Source organism: Perca fluviatilis, chromosome 2 (assembly GCF_010015445.1).
Source record: "Perca fluviatilis chromosome 2, GENO_Pfluv_1.0, whole genome shotgun sequence".
In the NCBI taxonomy this organism is placed as follows: Eukaryota; Metazoa; Chordata; class Actinopteri; order Perciformes; family Percidae; genus Perca; species Perca fluviatilis.
This window is the reverse complement of record NC_053113.1, coordinates 7,173,020-7,197,400: the sequence shown is the minus strand read 5'-3', so window position 1 is coordinate 7,197,400 and position 24,381 is coordinate 7,173,020. Positions and strand designations below refer to the sequence as shown.

General features: G+C 38.4%; 1 protein-coding gene across 1 annotated transcript in view; it reads left to right on the top strand.

Moving 5' to 3' along the window:
* Positions 1–24,381, top strand: part of LOC120543599 (NLR family CARD domain-containing protein 3-like) — a 56,811-nt gene that overhangs the window by 2,139 nt on the left and 30,291 nt on the right. The window contains exons 3-10 of the mRNA XM_039776743.1: positions 949–1,192; positions 1,561–1,683; positions 2,207–2,329; positions 2,673–2,789; positions 5,762–5,840; positions 6,003–6,210; positions 6,347–8,108; positions 8,193–8,366. Coding sequence (XP_039632677.1) covers positions 1,080–1,192; positions 1,561–1,683; positions 2,207–2,329; positions 2,673–2,789; positions 5,762–5,840; positions 6,003–6,210; positions 6,347–8,108; positions 8,193–8,366 — 2,699 coding nt within the window. The 5' untranslated portion in view covers positions 949–1,079. The remainder of the gene's footprint in view (positions 1–948; positions 1,193–1,560; positions 1,684–2,206; positions 2,330–2,672; positions 2,790–5,761; positions 5,841–6,002; positions 6,211–6,346; positions 8,109–8,192; positions 8,367–24,381) is intronic.

Below are 24,381 nucleotides of genomic sequence, written 5' to 3'. Positions count from 1 at the left end.
TTCTGCTATAAGGTTCAAGGTTCAGCTTTATTGTCATTATACAACAGAAATGTCCAATAAATTGCAATCATCATTTACAGTGAGCAGTGGGAGTTAATAAGTTACTTAGGTAATTTATATTTTAGCCCAGAAAAAGAAAGAGAGAGAGAGAGATAGAGAGAGATGTACACATCATATTCATATAGACTAGGTGTAGACCACACTCTCAGCAATCATTTGGTGCGACATTGGCAAAAAAAACTTCTGACGTCTAAATTCCTGCATTCAGATATATTAGTATGCACAAATTTAAGTTACAAAATGTTGTAGGTTTCCACAGAATGAAGCCTTAGCTCGATGCTCTTCTAAATCTCCTTGTCTTAATCCACATTAAAAAATAAATAATTAAATAAATAAATAAAATAAATAAATGTCCTCATTTATTTGAAGTAGAACACAAAACTCAGGAGGCAGGTAACACTTAAAAATGTAAATATATAGAATATAATGCAATAAGAAGGTTTTTACATCAGGGACCTGAGCCCTGATCTGCTCTCTTTTAATTAAAGAAATTATTTGTCGACTAACACTCAAACCATTTGATGATGATGATGAAATGGATAGTTGATTTAATGGACAGGTCTGTAAAAAAGAGTTTCTCCTCAAAGACTCATGCAAAAGCTCCACTTTATATGCTGTTTTTACATTTGATACACAGGAGAGAAAGGTGAGATTGATTGTCATAATGTAGTCTTGTCTCCATTAAGGACAGAAAGATGACATTAGTCCTGGAGTCTTTACAATGTTCCTCTTCTCCCAGAAAGAGAATGAATGACACAGCAGGATGAGCAGAGAGCAGAAATCATCCAGTGAAGAGCTTCAGACTTTATTTTCTGCTGATAACTTCTAGTTTCTCTAGAAGCTTTTGTTTCTGGAGAGTAACAAGTGGTCTTCCTCTCTTTCTAACAGGACCCATCAGAGACCAGACCCTGCTGAACCTGAACCTGAACATGAACCCAGCTGTGTGTCCATGAAGAGTAAACGGTCCATGGAGCCACCGCTACTTTAAAAAAAGACCCCTAAGGAAGAGGCGAATAGAAATGGAGGAGATGCTACTTGAAATGGAGGAGAGAGGATTGATGGAGAGACTTGAATGGCAGAAGGAGCGACTTGCAATGGAAAGTGAAATTGAAATGTTAAGAAGAAGATTGAGGTTAGTTGTGAACATCCAGCAAACTGGAACAAGTCTCATTAGATGTAACTACGTCCCATTTGGGTTGTTTTGGGTCATATCAGTCTCATGCACACTCCTTAAAATAAAGTTTGAAAGACTGAAATGAGAATATTGTTTTGCAAAATAATTTCCTGTCTCAATTAAAAATATCTTTCTGTTTAGTTTCTGTGTAACATTTTGAAGTATTATGTTTAGTTTTTTATTGAGTTTTGGACATAAAGTAAAGCATTATTAGCATTTAATTGTTAATAATTAGTCCTAAAGACCTATAAATATTAATATTAATATTGTATTTTATGCGACTTTAACTGAACATGTGACCCTCCATAAATGTGTTTTTCTATCAGGACCCAGCAGAGACTAGACTCTCCTGAACCTGAACCTGAACCCAGCTGTGTGTCCTTTAAGAACCACCAGTCACATCAAGGCCTCATTGACTTTAAACGTCAACAATACTCTGCTGAAAAGAGGTAAACTGTTAATAATATACTATTACTGATTCATGTTTTAACTTTTATGTATCCAGAGAAGTTTTCTGAGTTTATTTTCAGCATCTTTCTTCTTCACGTTCATTTATATTCTCACTTCTGAAAGTTGTCCAGTTAAACCAGTCTTCAACTCTTGACTTTAGGTAAATATTGGAACTGGTTTGGTCCAATATATTCTCTGGTGTTTTAGCTTTTTCATCCATTTTTTTGTATATTGTATTGTGTTAATCTTGTTTAGTTGCTGCTTGTATCTCCAGCAGTTTTTTGTGTCTGAATACTAAACAGTGAATTTTCATCCCTGTTGGTCTTACTGTTGGTCTTACTGTCTTACTGTTTTTTTAAATTCTGATTTCAAAAGATATTTGTATTGAGTTTTGGACAGAAAGTAAAGCATTATTAGCATTTAATTGTTAATAATTAGTCCTACAGACATATTAATATTATATTTTATGCAGGACGACTTTAACTGAACATGTGACCCTCCATAAATGTGTTTTTCTATCAGGACCCAGCAGAGACTAGACTCTCCTGAACCTAAACCTGAACCCAGCTGTGTGTCCTTTAAGAGCCACCAGTCACATCAAGGCCTCAATGACTTTAAAGGTCAACAACACTCTGCTGAAAAGAGGTAAACTGTTAATAATATAATATTACTGATTCATGTTTTAACTTGAATGTATCCATCCATGTTTTTGGAGTTTATTTTCAGCATCTTTCTTCTTCACATTCACTTGTATTCTCACATCTGAAAGTTGTCCATTTAAACCAGTCATCAACTCTTGACTTTAGGTAAATATTGGAACTGGTTTGGTCCAATATATTCTCTGGTGTTTTAGCTTTTTAATCCAGTTTTTTGTATATTGTATTGTGTTAATCTTGTTTTAGTTGTTGCTTGTGTCTCCAGCGGTTTTTGTGACTGAATACTAAAAAGTGAAGTTTCATCCCTGTTGGTCTTACTTTCTGTGTAACAGGATCCATCAAAGACTAGACTCTGCTGAACCTGAACCCAGCTGTGTTTCCTTCAAGAGTGACTGGTCACATCAAGGCCTCATTGACTTTAAAGGTCAACAACCCTATGCTGAAAAGAGGTAAGCTGCTAATATTATTATAATATTGCTGATTGATGTTTCAACTTTTATTTAGCCAGAGAAGTTTTGAAATACATTTTCAGCATTTTTCTTCTTTACATATATTTATATTCTCACATGTGAAAGCTCCAGTTAAACCAGTCTTCAATTGTATATCTCAATTTAATATTGGACCTGGTTTTGTCCAATATTATCTGGTGTTTTAGCCCCATTAAAAAGCATTTTAAATCTCCCATAGCCACAGGGTAGGCTAAAAATCATGAATGGCAAAACTCTTCCCAAATGTTATTTCCCAACTGGGAATACCAGGGGGATGGGTGGGATGTATCTGCTTCAGAGTGCCCCTTCCAGGGTAACTTCATCTGTACATCCCCCCTGGAGAACCAGCAACCAAGGGCGTAAATCCCAGGTGGGTCGGGGGGGTCACGACCCCCCCCCATCTAAGGGTTGTCCCCCCCTAGAAATATCATTAAAACAGTGCTGAGTATTGTAAATAACATAATGATGTACACTTAAATATCTGTGTAAGCAGTAAAACAATACAAACCCCAAAAAGTGCTTTTTAAGTTTAGAAACATTTTGAGTCCCCCCTCCCTTGCCTCAGAGTGGTTTGGTCCACTGCATGCTTTAGGATCTGCGCTACACTCACGGTGACAGTCACATCGGTAGTGACAGGAATGTAGTAAGTAGACGGTTCAAAGCTGTCTTATTCACATTAAACATCAGATTAAGTTTTTCTTTTCTCATATAGAAAAATGATGCTGAGTAATTAATGAATTAGTCATGACAAAAACGTTCGCTGTGTTAGTGTAATATAGTGTAACGTTACCTAGCTTGTTGGATAGAAATGCACCCACTACAACTAACGTTACCACGGCGATAAGCCTTACGTTGTGTGTGAACTTATATTAGGGTTAATTTTGGAGATCTACAGTTGTTTTTTGCTCAATATGAAATTAAGTGGCTGATCAGTTAAGTATATATCCTCTGTCCCAGACATAACCTAATATTTATGTGGAGGACGCAAGATCTTTTTTATTGAATCACGAGAAACACTGAAAAGAAGGATAATGGTACAGTCTCCATGCTACACTAATGATAGTATTAAGGCTTTCCTCAGTGTACGCATGTCTTCTACGAGTATAATTGTGGCTGTATTATTTGTGTCCCCTTCAAAAATTGCTCTTCAGAAATTTTATGTTTATTGTCCCCCCCTACTGTTAGATCAGATTTACGCCCTTGCCAGCAACCCTTGGTAAGTGTTTGTGTCACCTATGTGAGGACACAATTTGCCATGAGAAGACTTCTACCATTTGAGTCTGGACAATTAAGGCCAAGTTTCAATTAAGGCCAAGAGTGGGTTCATCACCAGATTTTTTTTGTACTCACCCAAATTGGTCAAAACGCAAAATTCTTCCCAAATGTTGGATGTGGGTTTGCCAGTTGGACGTCACATCAGAAGTCAATAAGGGGAAGCAAAAAAAAAGGGAACCCCCATCGAACAGTATCTTCAGTCCAGGTCAACAGTTCTCCCCGACTACACACAGGCCATCTAATATCTGCCTCCCCCTCCTGAGTCAGCTGATTGTTTGCCAAAATCGTGTGGAGGCCAACGGAAGTTTTTTCACCGTTGACTCCCCAAACTTCTTCTACTTACAAATGTTTGCTTCCATGACCACAGAATCTGCAGACCTCCTGGCCTTATGATACCAGTCTGCTGCTTAACCCTAATAAACCTGGAGTCATTTTTACAATTCATTGTCCGTCTGGTTTTATTTTCTAAAAAAGCTTGTAAAACATCAACCCTGTTGTCTACAGTCAATCTATGTACATCAGTTTTTTCAGGAAAACTGGGCTATGAGAAAATGTGTGCTGCAGTGAGGCCCCTTGAATGTAGAAAAAGGTTGTAGGACCTTAAAGAAAAATAAATAAATAAAACGGAACATGAATCTCACAGATATGAATTGATATCACACACAAGATAAGCCAATCTCCTGTCTAAATTAGTTCCCATATGTGTTGGGTGTCAAACTGTGAAGAAATAAACATTATAAATTATACAGTTTACAAAATATATACATTCTTTCTAAAAAAAAAAAAGTCCAGATGCTTTTGCCCTCATGACATTCACTTATGCCAATAATCGAAATAATAATGTCATATGTATCAATATCACACACACACACCAATGCTACACAAGCATTTGGGTTTTCTAAAACAGTTATAGTCATGCAGTGCAAAAATAAACATAATGAACATTATATTAATGACAAATTATATACATTTATTCAAAAAAGGCCCAAATGTATCCCAAATCTCTTAACAGTGACGCCACTCTTCTTAGTAGAACGGTAATAGACCGCAGTTATCTCTCTTTTCCACTTTACTCTTTGTTCTTGCTCGGATTCTCTGGAGTGATCTAACTTTTCCACTATATAGTCTTTGTGTGACGAACCTGCCTTCCCATTGATTTAAAAGCGTCAACACTTGCAAAGCATCATGGGAGATTTATGCTAGACGGTAGCATGGAGCTAGCAGCAGAAATGACCGAAAACGTGATACATTATGGACTTGGATGTAAGATTTTGGATTTATTGCTCAACAACTCCGAAAAAAGGCACAAGTTCCAGGCTGGATAGAAAAACTCCTGAAGACACCAAACACATCTCCGTGATGACCAGAGTGTTAAATTGTGTAAAATTATTAAAATATTAATCGGAGATGCCGTTTTCAATCATATATGATCGTTTAGGCTCCGGAGGGAGTCCTTTAGGCCAACCATGTTGTATCACTTGTTTACTTCTCAGTTCTTTCTGTTGATTCACAGTGGGGTCAGCATTACCACCAACACTTAATTGTCAGGGGAAACCATCTGATTCAATGTTCAACACTTTTAGTCACAGGACCTTTACCTTGTGTTTCTCTGTGTGGACAGACATGATGTGAGCTAATTCTTCCTGATTCCTCCACAGAGTGGACCAGGAGAGCTCAGAGATTCCCAGTGATCAGTCTGCCCAGCAGCATCAAACACACCTGGACTCCATCTTTATGGTCTGTACATGTACAACAACTACTTTTACATCTATTCTGTTCACAATCATCTCCATGCTGCACTTTTCAGACCACTGGATTGTCTGGCTGTCCAACATGAATCTGATGTTTGCTTCCATGATTTCAGTTTGATTGTGTTATTCATATAATCTTCTGTTCCAGCTGCTGGAGGACAACATCATCACTTTTGTGAAGAATGAGCTTAAGAAGATCCAGAAGGTCCTGAGTCCAGATTTCCCAAAATGCTCAGAGAGTAAGAGGGAGGGTGAGGATGAAGAGCAGAGGTGGAGCAGAGAGGCATTTCTGAAGATCACACTGCACTTCCTGAGGAGAATGAAGCATGACGAGCTTGCTGACCACCTGCAGAGCAGTAAGAGGATTTCTCTAAAGATTTAACTTGCTGGACTAATGGGGCATTTACTAATGTCTCCAGAGATGGACCAAAATATGTTCCTGTTTTCTTTACAAAATTACTTCATGAGCTTTCTTGTTGTCTTTTTAATCAGGAAGTCCAGCAATTTGTAAACATAAACTCAAATCTCACCTAAACAAGAAGTTCCAGTGTGTGTTTGAAGGGATTGCTAAAGCAGGAAACCAAACCTTTCTGAATCAGATGTTCACAGAGATCTACATCACAAAGGGAGAGACTGCAGAGGTCAATGATGAACATGAGATCAGACAGATTGAAACAGCATCCAGGAAACCAGACAGACCAGAAACAACAATCAGACAAGAAGACATCTTTAAAATCCCACCTGGAAGAGAGGAACCAATCAGAACAGTGATGACAAAGGGTGTGGCTGGCATCGGGAAAACAGTCTTAACACAGAAGTTCACTCTGGACTGGGCTCAAGGCAAAGCCAACCAGGACATCCAGTTCACATTTCCATTCACTTTCAGAGAGCTGAATGTGCTGAAAGAGAAAAAGTACAGCTTGGTGGAACTTGTTGATTACTTCTTTAGTGAAACCAAAGAAGCAGGAATCTTCAGGTTTGAAGAGTTCCAGGTTGTGTTCATCTTTGACGGTCTGGATGAGTGTCGACTTCCTCTGGACTTCTACAACACTGAGATCCTGACTGATGTGACAGAGTCCACCTCAGTGGATGTGCTGCTAACAAACCTCATCAGGGGAAACCTGCTTCCCTCTGCTCGCCTCTGGATAACCACAAGACCTGCAGCAGCCAATCAGATCCCTCCTGGTTGTGTTGACATGGTGACAGAGGTCAGAGGGTTCACTGACCCACAGAAGGAGGAGTACATCAGGAAGAGATTTAGAGACGAGGGGCAGGCCAGCAGAATCATCTCCCACATCAAGACATCACGAAGCCTCCACCTCATGTGCCACATCCCGGTCTTCTGCTGGATTACTGCTACAGTTCTGGAGGACGTGTACAAGACCAGAGAAGGAGGAGAGCTGCCCAAGACCCTGACTGAGATGTATATCCACTTCCTGGTGGTTCAGTCGAAACAGAAGAATGTCAAGTATGATGGAGGAGCTGAGGCAGATTCACACTGGAGTCCAGACACCAGGAAGATGATCGAGTCTCTGGGAAAACTGGCTTTTGAGCAGCTGCAGAAAGGCAACCTGATCTTCTATGAATCAGACCTGACAGAGTGTGGCATCGATATCAGAGCAGCCTCAGTGTACTCAGGAGTGTTCACACAGATCTTTAAAGAGCAGAGAGGACTGTACCAGGACAAGGTGTTCTGCTTCATCCATCTAAGTGTTCAGGAGTTTCTGGCTGCTCTTCATGTCCATCTGACATTCATCAACTCTGGAGTCAACCTGCTGTCAGAAGAACAAACATCCACACCTTTCTACCAGAGTGCTGTGGACAAGGCATTACAGAGTCCAAATGGACACCTGGACTTGTTCCTCCGCTTCCTCCTGGGTCTTTCACTGCAGACCAATCAGAATCTCCTAAGAGGTCTGCTGACACAGACAGGAAGTAGCTCAGAGACAAATCAGGAAACAGTGGAGTACATCAAGAATAAGATCAATGAGAATCTGTCTGCTGAGAGAAGCATAAATCTGTTCCACTGTCTGAATGAACTGAATGATGGTTCTCTAGTGGAGGAGATCCAACAGTACCTGAGATCAGGAAGTCTCTCCACAGATAAACTGTCTCCTGCTCAATGGTCAGCTCTGGTCTTCATCTTACTGTCATCCGAAAAGGATCTGGACGTGTTTGACCTGAAGAAATACAGTGCTTCAGAGGAGGCTCTTCTGAGGCTTCTGCCAGTGGTTAAAGCCTCCAACAAAGCTCTGTAAGTAAGATTTATTCATCAATAAATACTCTGATATACAGGAGTTAAATATCATAACTTTTTTCTTTCCTGTTGTCTCTCCAGACTGAGTGGCTGTAACCTGTCAGAGAGAAGCTGTGAAGCTCTGTCCTCAGTTCTCAGCTCCCAGTCCTCTAGTCTGAGAGAGCTGGACCTCAGTAACAACAACCTGCAGGATTCAGGAGGGAAGCTCATCTCTGTTGGACTGAAGAGTCCACACTGCAGACTGGAGACTCTCAGGTCAGATCAAGAACAATAATCTTTGAAAACAGGGTATTGAAAATACTTTGGAAACATTCAAAAAATGTGAATGTTTCCAAAGTATATTATTTTGATTTAGAATCACTTCATAAAGAATGAAATATTAACTGTGGCTGAGATCCAGAAATAATTAATATTTTAATATCATGTGACTTTGATTAATGGACGTTTGTTTATTCCTGATTATACAACAAGTAGATCCGACCAGACAATCTGATTGGTCATCTAGACATTTAGAACATACTCAAATCAGCATGACAGCACACCCAGAGCCATTCGAGCACACCCAGAGCACATCACATAAAATATTACCATTTCCATGGCAACATTGTAACTTCCAGGGCTGAATAAAAACAAATAATTAACGTTAGTGTACAACATTCATACAATGGATTTTTTTCTTGTTGATTTTGATTCATATGGAGGACTTAGTTTGATGGATGGTTGGAAGAGGATGAAAAGTGAATCATTGGATGAAACAACATTTTTACACTCTGGAGTTAACTGTTACTGGAATACTTTGGATCACATCAGCTGATTGGATCACATCAGCTTTTCCGATCACATGAGCTGTGTCACTGACACGTCAATAATGAAGTTTGTAGATGTATAGTAGTTAAATCTATCCATGAAAAAAATATTTTTTCCGTAAATATTGTAGTTATAACCAGATTAAGTTAGCCCAGCAGTTTGGTGTTTCTATGTGCGGTGGTTATTAAGTTTTGGAAACTTCCACAATATCTACCGCTACAAAGCTAACATTAGCTTCAGATGACTGGCTGTCTAACGTTTAACAGGGAGGGACTACAAATCCCCTCTGTTGCTTTTCTTTATTTTGAGAACGAATTGCAACACAATATGAATACAGTTTGATTATAACTTTTATTTAGTTGGTGACCGTTGTTGTATAATCGATTATTTACATGAGAAGGTTTGATTTAACATCATATTATCTTGTCAGTCATGCTTACAAACCTCGGTGTCAGCGCCTCGGTCCTAGCTGCATCACTGTTGTGCCAATAATGAAGTTAAATCAAACCCTCTTGTGTAATATTGCTTAATTCAGTCATGATTCACAATAATTGTTTCCAACTTGTTTAGAGTAGAGCAGCATATATTTAAACATGCTCAACATATAAATAGATCGTTATTTGTCTTCTTATATGATATTTCTCTAAACTTTAAGCTTTATTAAATTTAAACTGCCCTTCTCAAGTCAAGATTTAAAATTTAACAATTCGGAAATCTTTGAATGTTTCCAAAGCATTTTGATTTTGTTTATAATATATCGTAAAGCACGTATGAACTATGGCTGAGATTGAGAACCTTATTTTTTAAATCTTATTTGAATTTGAATACTGGAAGTCTTTTTACTCCTCATTCAGTCACAATAAGTTATCATGTTTCCAACATGTTTAAAAAATGGATTTTATATTCTCTATCACCAAAAGTCCATACATAACATTTAAACACATTTGTTCTGTCTTCTTCATTACTGTCCCTCCAACAAATCTCTGTAAGTGTGCTTTATTCATCATTAAATAGTCTGAAATCTTTCAACAGGAGTTAAATATAAATACCTTGTTTGCTTCCTGTTGTCTCTCCAGACTGAGTGGCTGTAACCTGTCAGAGAGAAGCTATGAAGCTCTGTCCTTCGTTCTCAGCTCCCATTCCTCTAATTGTTCCTGTGTGTTGTTCTGTGTGTTTGCAGTCTGTCAGGCTGTCTGATCTCAGAGGAAGGCTGTTCTTCTCTGGTCTCAGCTCTGAGCTCCAACCCCTCCCATTTGAGAGAGCTTGACCTGAGGTGCAATCATCCAGGAGACTCAGGAGTGAAGCTACTGTCAGCGGGACTGAACAATCCTCTCTGGAGACTGGAGACTCTCAGGTACATATACTGATAAACAAAAAGGTCAGTTGCCGGTGTTGCATCGCTCATGTGATTGATCAGGGACGTGCACTGATGTCTGGTTGTTGTGCTGGTTGTCTCTCAGGCTGTGACATGCATTCACATATCTCGCTGCGTCTACAGCGCTCACACTATTTTCTCCAAGTAGATGTTGTTTTCTTGTCTGGTCAGAGAGTGTATCAAAATCTGGTTTAGTTTACATCTAATTTTGTTAAGGAACTGAGTTCTGATGTCAGGATACAGTATGTGCTACATTGAAGCAGGAAGTGTTGCTCTGTCTCCACCTGTCTCTGTGGACAGAGCTGACACAGCCTGTCTTCTCGAGGCAGCCAGGTCTGTCTGTGGCGGCCGGTTTCCACAGCCAGACTGTGTCCATTCAGCCTGTACCTGCTCAGAGTCTTTCTGAGTCTGTGGTCACATTTGGTGCTCAAGTATTCAGCTACTGTGTTCTCTCGGTTTAGGGCTAGGTGACAATCCATTTTGCTTTGACGTTTAGTAGTGTCTTCCAATAGGTCATGTATTTCTGTTTTTGTCTGCAGATGATTTGGTGGGGCCAGATGGTTTGGGGGGTGTCCTGAGGCTGTGGGGGCTGTGAGGTGAAGGAGCTGAGGGGGTGTTCTGATGCTCTAGGGGCTGTGAGATGTAGGTGTAGAAGGTTTCTACAAAATTCTACATGGAATTTCTCAATTGGGTCATTGTCCCACGTCAGTAGCTTTTAAATGTCTACTGAGCGGGCCCCATATTTCGCTGCAATATAGATGTACTCTCTCTTTAGGGACAGATAGCTCTGTATTTTTATTTGTGCTTTTGTTTGTGTGTTCCAACTGGTGATGTAGTTAAGTTTCTGTTGTGTTATAATTTGGTTAACTCTGATTGGTTGGTTCCCAGACTGGTCCTGAGGCAGAACCGGGTCAGGAAGTGAACTGAGCATCAGGACCAGCTGAATGAAGGGACTCTTCTCTTTGCTCAGCTCTTGGTGTTGCAGGGCTTTCTGCTGATAGGAGTGGGGATCACTGTTTTTTAGATGTAGCCAATATTTGATTGCACATTTTTGAATTTTGATGAATAATGGGAATTAGGCCAATGGGAATTGGCCTAATTCAGCTTATAATTTAGATTTGACTCTCTCTCTCTCTGTGTCTCTCTCTCTCTCTCTTTCTCTCTCTATCGCTCTCTCTCCCTCTCTCTCTCTCCCCTCTCTCCCCCTCGCTCCTCTCTCCCTCTCTCTCTCTCCCCCTCTCTCTCCCCTCGCTCCTCTCTCCCTCTCTCTCTCTCCCTCTCTCTCTCTACCTGTCTCTCTCTCTCTTTTTCTCTCTCTCCCTCTCTCTCTTTACCTCTCTCTGTCTTTCTGAGTGATATAATGCCCCCCCCCCTCCTCCTTTCAGGGTGGAGCCTGATGGAGTCAGATATTTGACACCAGGTCCATGGAGGTGTAAGTGTGTTTTTAATTTCATTCATTGAACTGTGACATCACTCATTCAACCCTCTGATGTCATCAAAGTGCTGATTGGTTAATAACTGCAGCTGTGTTGTGTCTCCTCTCCGTCAGATTCCTGTGAACTCACACTCGACACAAACACAGTGAGCAGACACCTCAAACTGTCTGACAACAACAGGACAGTGACACGTGTGGAGGAGGATCAGCCATATCCTGATCATCCAGAGAGGTTTGTCTGTCCTCAGCTGCTGTGTAGAGATGGACTCACTGGTCGCTGTTACTGGGAGGTTGACAGGAGAGGAGATGTTTATATATCAGTGAGTTACAAAAGATTCAGGAGCAGAGGAGGCAGTTATGACTTTATGTTTGGACATAATGATCATTCCTGGAGTCTGATTTGCAAAGATGATAATTACTCTGTCTGTCACAATAACATAGAAACATCCATCTCCTCCTCCTCTGTCTCTGATAGAGTAGCAGTGTATGTGGACTGGCCTGCTGGCTCTCTGTCTTTCTACACAGTCTCCTCTGGCTCACTGATCCACCTCTACACCTTCAACACCACATTCACTTGGCCTCTCTATCCTGGGTTCTTGTTCAGGTCTTGTCCTGGTACCTCAGTGTCTCTGTGTTCTGTGTAGGATGGAGAGTCTCCTCCTGTTGAACAGATTCCTTGTGAACATTGTAAACTTCTTCCACTTCCAGTCCTAGATGGAAGCTGTGATCATAAAATTGTAGAAATGCTATTGACTCATGTCATGTTTAGTTTTGAGTTCTGTCTCTTTTCACAATAAAAGCATAAAGTTACTGTGATGTGTTTGTGGTCTTTTATGTACTTTTAAAGTCAGTGAACTCCAGGATGGGGCGGGAGGGGGTGATTCATTGAGTACTCTCTACTTGTTTGCTGTTCAGGATTTTTTCTAATTATGTTAGTTTAAATCCAAGCCATAGACTGTATATGACTCTAAAAGTAATATTTACAGTCTATGACCCAGACACTTTCTTAATGAGATGTAGCGGATGTTTAATCAGCACAACTACAGGGAGGGGACAGTTGCATTATTGGAAATGTAGTTTGGTGAAACTTGAATCTGGATTAATTAAAAAAATCTGCAACTTCTTATATATTAAATATGTCAAATTAGGAATATTAAAAAATATATATACTTTTTTAGTTGTTTACATATTTTATTTCTTCGGTTATGAATGTATTTGTGTAGTTTTTTATTATTTATATACTACATATATAAAGTAAATATATTTTATTGACATAATGGTACAAACAATATATCTCCCATATCTCTTACAACTATTTTTGACCATATTTTAATAACTTGGAAAACAAAACGAATGTCTCAAAATAAAATAAAATAATATAGGGGTGTCATTATTGTTAACTTTGATGGGCTTGTAAATAAGCCAATGGGTGAACTTAGGTCTGTGAGTTGACCAATCAGCTATCAACTAGGCTTGTTTGTTGAGATCATCGGAACGTGACGTCGTATAAGCCTGTTGTTATTCACTCAATAAGAGAAAAAGAATGACATTTATTGAATTAAATCCTATCTAATACTGGCTATGCTTTGTTGTGAATAGAACGAAAGAGAGCTGGCCTGAATCCACTGTCGTCACGGAGTTAAAGGCAGTGAATTCCATTAAAATGGTGAGTCATTCCTTAACACTAGCTATGCCTTGAGTTCGCTAGCATCCATGCTAATCGGTGCTAATCATGGTTGTATTAGGAGAACGGTGCTAATACTGTCTATTGCTAATAGTGCAAAGCTAACGGGTTAGCTAAGATGCTGTATTCATATCAGAGATGGGAAGTAACGAAGTACAAATACCTAGTTACTGTACTTAAGTAGATTTTTCGGATATTTCTACTTTACTATTTTTTTTTGTGCCGACTTTTTACTTTTACTCCTTACATTTTAACACGAATATCGGTACTTTCTACTCCTTACATTTTAAAAATTGTCTCGTTACTTTAGTTTTGTACAGAGGTTGTAATGTCGGAGAATAGCGCGGACACGCGCCTCACACCGCGAGCGGGCGCATGCGCCACACAGAAAAAAGTGAGAAAAAAGAAAGTGAGACTGACTGTCCGGAGGATAATCAGTTGAGATGGTGTAGATCGTTGCAGTGACGCATGAGAACTGTAAGTCGTATAACTTATGTTGTCAGTTCATTTAAGCCTGTTGTTGTATTATTGGTCTGTAGTTCTTGCACAGTTAAAGTAGGTTAGCTAGTGATTTAGTTGTTTGTGTTCTTCACCTGTTAGCTAGGTTTCACGTTGCTTGTAAAGCATCAAAAGAGAGAAGTTGTCTCTGTCCGTGTTTTACAGACACACCTGGGGGCGAAGTTGAAACCAGCATCAGCTTTAAATACGGTCCTAATCTAGTCCTCACTAACAAGTTTCAAATAATTTCACTGGAATTACCGTTATTATTTTTCACGTGATCAATACCGAATTCAATCTAATTGGATGGGAGTATACTGTAGGCTACGTTGCATGTAACGCACCACTACAAGACGACTCGACAGATTCGGCCGCATTCTGCATTCATTTGCGGCAAATAATTGCAGCTTGATGGTGGTAACGTTAGCACATAGTAGTAATACACTATACAATAACAATAATCATATATGTGATGTTTGGCAGACATCCATTTAAAATGTAGACAATGGCATATAAAGAGCCTGGTTTTTATGTCCACTGAAGTTTCTCATCTTGCACTCCAGTAACATTTGTGTGGTCCAGGTAGCTTTGCATAAAAAGTGGTTGTCATTCGCAAGGCTACTTTTACTTTTATACTTTAAGTACATTTCAAAGCCTGTACTTTGTTACTTTTACTTAACTAAAGAAGTTAAATCAGTACTTCTACTTTTACCAGAGTATTTTTTAACACAATTATCTGTACTTCTACTTAAGTACGGGAAGTGAGTACTTTTGCCATCTCTGATTCATATGCTAATAGGGTAATTAGCCACAAAAGGCTAGCGGAGTACTGCGTATTGCCTGTGAAAAGGCTAATGATTCTATCTATTGGTTATGGAAAGTAATGTTGCTTTTCAACACTATTGCTAGCTGCGGGTATCTGTTGAATGAATGTTAGTACAAGTTGTGTGTGTAATTGTTTAACTGGAGTTTATGGAGAAGTAACTCAAAGAGGCTAATATTAAGTGCATTCTTTCTACTGTTACCTGTGCAGGGAGGGATAAATAAGCATGCATGTCTTCATGCCTCTAAATTACAACACTATAGCTTAAGTTATGGAAAAATAATACAATTTGAGAGATGTTTACATGCAATTCATGCAATTATATTAAGAAGAGTGTTAATGTTACTAAGGTAGGTTCCATAAAACTTGAATTAGAAATGTATTTTTTGTATAAAGGTTACAAAATAATATAAATGTACTTTTGATACCTGAAAGGGATTTATATACTTTTGATACGTAAGAAAAGAAATTTAAGAACGGTTGTACAACTGAATAGAGATTTAGATATTTCAATATGGGTTATGAAATATCACCTCATTTTATTTTCATTGTAGCCTAAGCAATTGATTTTTATTACTGGATAGTAATTGAGAGAACTGATTTGGCCTTATCTACAGGTGGAGGAGGTGGAGATTTGAGAAGCGCTACGCACGGGAGGTCCGGTCCAGAGAGGGATATTGGATCACATTGATTCTTCAGATCCCAGAGTCTTCCAGGGGTTAGAGATTCCCAGTTCAGTGGGCTGGGTGGCGAGCTACAGGATCGAGACTCAGAACTTATACGGATTGTCCTGGATTCCTTCTTCATGGTGGTGGGACAAACAGAAACCAAACTCATATGGGCCCCAACGTTGAACATCTCTGAACTCTTGCCATCAAAGAACAATTGAGCTCATAGAACTGAAAAGGGTTTATTTTATGAGCACACTTTATTATTTTAGTTGTTATTTTTCCAACCTGTGTTTTATCTGTATATGTGTATGCCATGTTTCTGTGTATATTAATACACTTCTCAAACCTTATCCTGGTTTTCTAGTCTCTTTATTGATGTTCAATTCTCTGGCTCTTAACAATCTAGTTTTCTTCTGGTTCTGGTCCAAATTCACATTGATATCAACTACATAACACTACTACGAGCTATTTCATAAATGTACATTCTTACGACATCGTAATAAGGGTTACAAATACTTTTTTTACTTGTGTCTCTGTTGTATCTGCTAGCCTTTTTGCATTTATAAATGCTTTGTAAAGCATAGAAAGTGCTCACTTTAGATGGGCTCACACAGTATACTTAACTAACCAGTAGTAACTCATGAGTTAATCATGGATTGATATGTTGGTAAGTGCTTGTTAAAGATGTATTAACACTAACTATCCATAGGCATATTTCTGAAGGCATGTCAAAATAGAATACATGCGTGTGTCCAGGTTCTGTTAGCCTTTGGAACTCATTTATAAATGGTTTGTAAAGCATAGAAAGTACTCACTTTAGATGGGCTCACACAGTATACTTAACTAACCAGTAGTAACTCATGAGTTAATCATGGATTACATTATTGGTAAGTATTTGTAACAGATGTGTTAACACCCAAGCTATTAGTTTAGGCCTTTTTCTAAATCATAACATTTTATTTAAGACATGAACAAATGTAAGTCTAGATAGTCTGTTAATCATTAACTTCCTAGTTATAAACAACCGTTTACGTTCCTGAGTACCTAGTTGATAATGGTAAAATTACTTAATTTACAAATGGTTAATGCATCATGTAGGAATTATTAAAAAATATACTGATAAACATTTTACATGGGCTTACTTACTATGGACCAACCATTTACTAACTGCATTTACAAATGCTTTACTGATTAGAATGAATGTAGGAACTATGCTTTACAAATGATAAACAAATAAATTACTACTAGTTTGTAGATAGTTTATAAAGGGAAAATTATTTAATTTACTAATGGTTTTTGCAATACTTAGAAAGTGTCAAACTTCTATTTATGAACATAACTTCCAAGAGCCTTATTTACTATGAACAAACCATTTATGAGTGTGTATACAAATGCTTCATTCATGAGAATTAACATAGGAGCAGTGCTTTACAAATGATGAACAAAGCATTTAGCAATAGTTAGTAACTGGTTTATAATGGGAAAATTATTTCATTTCCAAATGGTTGTTTCATTATTTGTTAAGTATAAATCATGTACTTACAAACATATTTTTCAAGATAGGCTTATTTACTATCAACAAACCATTTATAACTATGTGAATAAATGCTTTACTGATGATTAATTATGTAAGAACAATTAATTAATAATGATGAAAAAAACATTAACTAATAGGCTTATTTACTATGAACAAACCATTTATAATTGTGTGAACAAATACTTTACTCATGATGAACTATGTATGAACAATTAATAAGTAATAATGAACAAACCATTAACTAATAGTTAACTAATGCTTAATAAATGATGAATTATGGATAGTTATTATAAAGTGTTACCGTGAAATTTATTTGACTGGTTATGGCTTATCTACTTCACATTAACAAAACATCTACTGATCAACATGTTCAGTGCATTCACAACCTAGTAATAATCTATATGCCTAGGCAGCACGGTGGCTCAGTGGTTAGCACTTCTGCCTCACAGCAAGAAGGTTCTGGGTTCAAACCCAGGTCGTCCCAGGCCTTTCTGTGTGGAGTTTGCATGTTCTCCCCGTGCTTGCGTGGGTTTCCTCCGGGTGCTCCGGTTTCTTCCCACCATAAAAACATGCATGCAACTAGGACTGCAGTTGAAAATTAGCCGTCTGGCTAACACTGGCGCATTTACAGAAATGTTGATTAATGTGCATTGTCCTAATATAAATAAATAAATCTTCTTCTATGACTATCAAAATAAGAATAAAACACAAGGGAAACTTTGTGGACTGTTTATGGCTTACTTCACATTTACATAATATCTGCTGATCAACATGTTCAGTACATTCACAAAGAACAAAAAATCACAGCATTGTATTGCCTGGTATATTGCCTGTTCTACCAAAATGTGCACATCTTATACAAAAACAGAGCCTCTAATACAAACAACGCACTGAAATCTGCTGCAACATTGCTGAACATAATTTATGAAATTACAGAGCCTAACGCTGATCATTATGTTGAATGGTGGTTTCTGAAATTCCAGTATACTATGCAACACAAGTGTATATGTGTTCACCTCTACAAGTCACATTTGGAGGTTAGAAGAGGTTAGTAAAAGAGGAGGAGAGTATAAACTTTACAATGGCTAATATCTACAATGTGTCTCCATTCATGAATATCTTATGTCCTTAAAAAGTCTACCAAGGATTCCATGTTTATGTCTTTTGCCCAACCAGTAGGTCCATTCTATGAAGCAGAGCTGACTTTTCAGAGACTTTTCTGTTTGGTTTCCACGCAACCGCCATACTTCCTTCTTGTAGGTCTGCCATGCCCTCTCAATGTTCTGTGTGTGTAGACCTGTAGCTGGGTCTACGTAATTTTGACTGTGATTGACCTTCACATGTCTGTAGCCTTCCTGTGAAAGACTTGAATAATCTCTCCACTCATCACTTACTACCGTACTCTGAGGTTTTATGTGCTTCTTGACAATAGGAACCAAGGTAGCCTTGTTCCTCCTCTTCACTAGACGAAGGACGGGTTGTCTGGAGTTGCCCCGTATCTCCAACATCCCAAATACCCACGTCTTTCTCCTCCATGTGTTACCAAAGCGTCCTCTGGCATACTGAAATAAAATAATGTTTAAATATAATGAGTGGACAAGGAATCTCCCAACACTTTGAAGAGACTTGTCAATTAAAACAATAAAAATAATTTTGTAGTACAAGATATTGAGCTGGTTTGCAAGATCAATTTGAATAGAATTGAATGAACCATGTTGTTCGTACAGATTTGTAGATAATGTCGTCTTTTTTTCTGCATGCAAATTTAGTGTTGATATTGCATATTTTGACTTGAAAGCTATAGAATAATTTAGCAACAGAATACATAACTTTCTTTTATGACAGAATTTGCTTTCATCAATGTGGATAAGGATATCAACTCCACCTATTCTCTGCCCTTTTTGCTTCCGATGCTTTCTCATGCTTTTAAGACAGATGTGCCGAAGTTTCTTTGGCATCCTTGAGAGTGTGGCACTACTCTTAGAAATCCCATCTTGCAACATGTCCACTTGCCGCATACACAAACCTTGTGAAAATCTGGAAACATAATGTTAGACATTTGATTCATTATTGTGAAGAATGTTTATACATTTTTAAAACACATTGCATGTTTTACAGGTAATTTAGCATTATGTGGCTAATTCTCAGTGGACTTTTCCAGTTTGTGTGAGATCTTGTATAGTTTCAGTAAAGAAATTGAGAAAGGAAATTTACACCTTTATTTATCCACTCAAAACAGGTCTGTATATTTGTTAAATTCACAGTTTCTCAACTATGCTTTCAACCATCTATAGTTAAAAGCACAACCAAATTCCAGCAAGTCAGTACCCTAAAATAGATAAGAAATATAGCTTCACCATGAAAAATACAACACTGCAACACTCTCAATTTATTTGTATGGTCATAAGGCACATCTCTGGATTATTTCTAGAGTTTATGAATATACTGAACATGTTGATCAGTAGATGTTTTGTTAATGTGAAGTAGATAAGCCATAACCAGTCAAATAAATGTCACTTTATTTGGATAGACATAAGGCATATCTATAGATTATTTCTAGAGTTTGTGAACGCACTGAACATGTTGATCAATAAGCCATAAACAGTTGACTAAGTTTCACTTGTGTTTCACTTTATTTGGATAGTCACAAAGCATACCTACAGATAGTTACTTGATGACATCACATGTCTTGTAAAAGTGTTACTGATGCCTTAGTGATGTTGCTAATAGACTTAGAGATTTGCGGTAGATGTAAATGGTTAAGAATATTTTAGAGATGCTATTGACAACCTACAAATAAGTTGTAGCAAAGTTGTTGAGTATCTATATATATATATATATATGTATATATATGTATATATACATATATAATAACACATATATATATATATGTGTGTGTGTGTGTGTTACTGATACACTACAAATGTGCTTTTTCAAGCATTTTTTATATCTGTAGATACTGTATATAGATTATCACAATAAAAAGTGTTGAAAGTTTGTAGATCATCTACAGATTAATTGTTGAATGTCTACAGACATTCAGCTATTAAAGTAGTTTGTAGATCATCTACAGATTAATTGTTGAATGTCTACAGACATTCAGCTATTAAAGTAGTTTGTAGATCATCTACAGATTAATTGTTGAATATCTACAGACATTCAGTTATTAAAGTAGTTTGTAGATCATCTACAGATTAATTGTTGAATGTCTACAGACATTCAGTTGAGAATATCTATAGACATTTGTTATGGAAGTAAGATATTTTGTTGATAGTTTGTAGATCATCTACAGATTAATTGTTGAAAGTCTGCAGACATTCAGTGGAGAAATGTACTGATAATCTGTTGATAGTTTGTAGAGCATCTACAGAATGACTATCTAAATAATGTGTTACCAACTGTCGAGTTTTGAAGAAGCAACTCATTAAAAGGACTGTATAACTTATTTTAAAGCTGTCCCCCTCCCGTTATTTCCAGACAAACAACGTAGAATTTCAAAGGCACTAAGTTTGATCTCTGACACGGACCCAACTTCTGTAGAAATTCCCCCCGTGTCCTGCTGTGGTGGTCAGTCATATAACAGAGATCATTTACAATTAGTAACACGTAAGCACCAGAAAGTAAGCAAAAGAACTAAACTAACAAAATGTGAATCTAGGCAATGAGAATATATGTACTGTACTCAATACAGTGTTCTATAAAGTCAGGAGAAAAGTCACACTGATGACAATTGTTGCCACAGTTACTTTGAAAGAGTAACTTAGTTACTGTACAGATTACTTGATTTTAAAAGTAATTTAGTTACTTTACAGTGTTGAACGAGAGTATGTGAAAATCCAAAAAACAATTAAAAACTATATTCCTGCTTTTTGAAATATTTTTGCTTTTTGAAATGTATTTGTATTAATCCAAAAGACAGCTAAAACTATACTTCTGCTTTTGAAATGTATCAGCTCAAGAACAGTGGAGACTGTACTTCTGCTTTTGACATGAGTTAACCCAAAAACAGCTAAAATATATTTTTTTGCTCTTGAAACTATAATACTGCCCTTGGTTTTGGTTTATGAGTGCTAATGTGCCTTTAGAAATACAATCATGCTAAGTTTTTGTGTTACTGATATTACTATAAACATGCTTAGAGACATTTTAGTGTGAGTTACTGTGTGAAGCTGCCTATTTGACCCTGCAGTCGTGAAGAGGAAGTGTCTGCAAGAGGCTTCAGATGCATAAGTGGCTTTGTGTAACTGTCTGTCTGAACCTGCACAGCTGGAAAGAGGAAGTGCTGTTGGGGCCTTGTATACATGCACTTGAGGGGTTAGGCTCTTGATGCATACAAGAGGTGAAAAAGGTTACTGCTTTGACCTATTGATCAATGCAGTTGAAATGAGCAGTTAGATTCTATGTTAGATAGCAACATGCATATGTATAAAGGAAATATCGTCATGTGAGATGTTTCTACGTTTATCCAACCTGATGCTTGCTTTAAGACTGTATTACCATGTAAGGTCATATAAAGTGGTTGATCACCCCCAAGCTGCATCTATGAAGGGAGGGGGATGAATTGTGTTTAAAAAGAGAAGCTTTGCAAGTCAAAGGGCCTCTTTTTTTGAGCAGCACCAGACTCCTAGTGCTCTCAGCACAGGGGTTCAGTACCTCCCTGGATGGCCAGGAAAAGGGCCGAGAGGCACCTCCCTGGGGGACCAAGAAAAAAAAGGAGCCCGCGCTCGCTCGATCCCTTGGGTTCGTTTTCTGTTTTTTGACCAAGACTCTGTCTTAGAGTATTTTTTGAGTGATTGAACTCTGTTAATTTTTCATTTTATTTTGTTTGCTTGTTAACTTTTTGCTTTTTTAAAACAAATAATAAAACCACCTGTGTTCGTCTTGAGCAAGGTGACCCAAAAAGCCTTGTGAGTCTTTTTTTTGCTCTTTTAGAAGACTTTCTTTCTTTTTTTCCCTTTTTCTTCTTTTTTGTCACTTGCCTGCGCGAGCGGGGACCCCCCGAAAAGAGAAGTGGGGGCCTCCTCTTTAGCTGTGCGGTTTGCAGCAACCCCGGGGACCGATCTGACAAGCAGACCTTTGATCCTCCAGCTGATCGGAAGCTTCTGTGACCAAGGCAGAAGTGGCTGTTCGAGTGTGAGTAATCAATTGTAATTGTTTGGTTATAAAGATCTTCTGTGTGCTGTGTATTTCACATACGGGGGACATCTAGGTTGTCAATCGAAAGCCTCTTGTCTCGTCATCGGGTTTCCACTGTAGCTAGAACCTGCGAGCGCGGGGGTGTGTGTGTCTCTCTAAAAATAATCTAAGAAATAGGGAAGTATTTCAATTAATTCCTTTGAACCTATTAATAGTTATAATACAATATTTATAATATTTGAACCTATAATATTTTAATACCTACAGTATTAAATATAGGGAAGTATCTGAAACAACTCCTCTAATATAAGCTTAACCATCCGCCCCGCTGACAGTATCTGTAACGGCTGTACGGCTAAAGAGGGCTTAGAGGGCGAGGGTTATCGGGGGGGAGAGGGGGGGTTGGCTTTAAAAGAAAAAGCGATACTATGCCTCGATAACTGTCACATCGTTCCACAACAGATTACTTGATTTTAAAAGTAACTAAATTAGATTACAAGTTACTTTATTAGTTACATTCAGCAACTGCCGACATCACCCCCACAGCCTCAACATAAAAATGACAACCGGTTTACTGTGAGGCAGCTCGGCGTTGCCAGTAGTAGGATCTGGTTTATTATGGCACGAAAGAGAGCGAGTCAGCCGTGTTTAAGGGCAGCATTTTCGCTACAACATACTGCCTGGCCAACTTTTTCAACTCTCCCCCACTTACTGGTTTTGCACCGAAGTCCAGCTTTTGTTGTTTGGGTGGTGGGGGACCTCCTGCTCTCTGCTTCCCACCACCTGCTGGGACTTGCTCTTTAAGTTTGACTGCAGTGCTGCGACTCCAAATGTATCTTCAAATTTGACGTAGTGTTTTTTTAGCTAGACAGCACTTTGTTGCCACCAGCACAGAGTGTACAACGAACCTTAATATTGCCGTCTTTAGCTAACACAAACTCAAAAAAGTGACTGTATTTCCAGCTAGAAACCGCACATCTCTCTCCTCCCTCCATTGTTGTTTACGTTTGTGTCGCGTACACGTGACCTGTCCACATGCTGAAAACGTGACTTGTCGCCTACGTGACTTCACTCCCGAGACGCAAGAAGAAAGCAAATATATTTTTTTTTACTAAGGAAAATGACACAAATAGTAATAGTAAAAAATTATAGTTCTGTTAATGATCATGGTGCTGCAGCCTCAGAATGGGATTAGTATAGTTTACTTTTTCGCCCACAGGATTGCACCTAAATAAAATTATAGGTGTAATACAATTCCAGTTTTCACCAGTAATATTATAAGTTAACTGTGATTAAATATGAAATTAATACACTGTGAATGCGTATGCATTGACTCGAGCAGCAATTTTCTCCCACACCAATTCTCTCTCTTTTGCAGCAGCAGCCGCTGTCTTGCTTTTTTAACGAAATGCATGTTCAAACTCGCCGTTTGTGCGCATGAGTATTTCCGCCGACCCGTTTGTTTGTGGTTGTTACCATGGTGAATCGTAGAATCATGGCTCCATTCATACTGCCTTTTTATAGTGGTTGTGCACGCGCGGAACCCTGAGTGAACGTACTCTGAGTTGATTGAACCAACTCAAATCAGCTGTTCTGGAACCAAAAACTCTGAGTTTCCCATCTCAGGGTAAATCAACTCAGACATCAGGATTAGGCTCAGAGTTTGTTAAACCTCCTACCTGGAACGGACCCCAGGTGTCTAATAAACACTTGTTTATGAAACACCTGGCAACAGGCTTGGAATACTTAGAATACTGAGCTATTAAAATAATTGTTGGCATGATTTTTTTTAAAACAAAACAAAGTGTAGTGTGAACACAAACCGAACCAAATGAAAAATGCCACAATGTTGCAACTTCACCCCCGATTCGCAGGGAATCCACCGAACTATAGTTGTGAAAGCGCCCTAAATGTATTTCTCATTTTTTACAAGAAGCACAATAGCGCTAAGCCTATAACTTCAACGGTCAATCCATGATAGTTTGGGCCGAAAGTGAACGAGGGCAGGTGTGTTTTCAATCCCCCGCTCCTGGCCTGCCCACTTTCCCTCTGCTCTCCATGTGGCCTCCACGCAATGTATGCTTTTTGCCATACCAAGGGCTGAGGGGAAGCAGTGGTGCAGTCTAATGTCACGTAGACTACACCACTGAGGGGAAGTTAAGGAGGGGAAGTTGAAACACCAATAAAACCATGCCCAGATTTAATGCTAAATGAGTTCCATTTCAGCTGTGAGGAAGTTTCTATTTACTGTAACAATTGATCATGTGACCAAGGCCCATTCAGTAAGACTGCACATTTCATAGT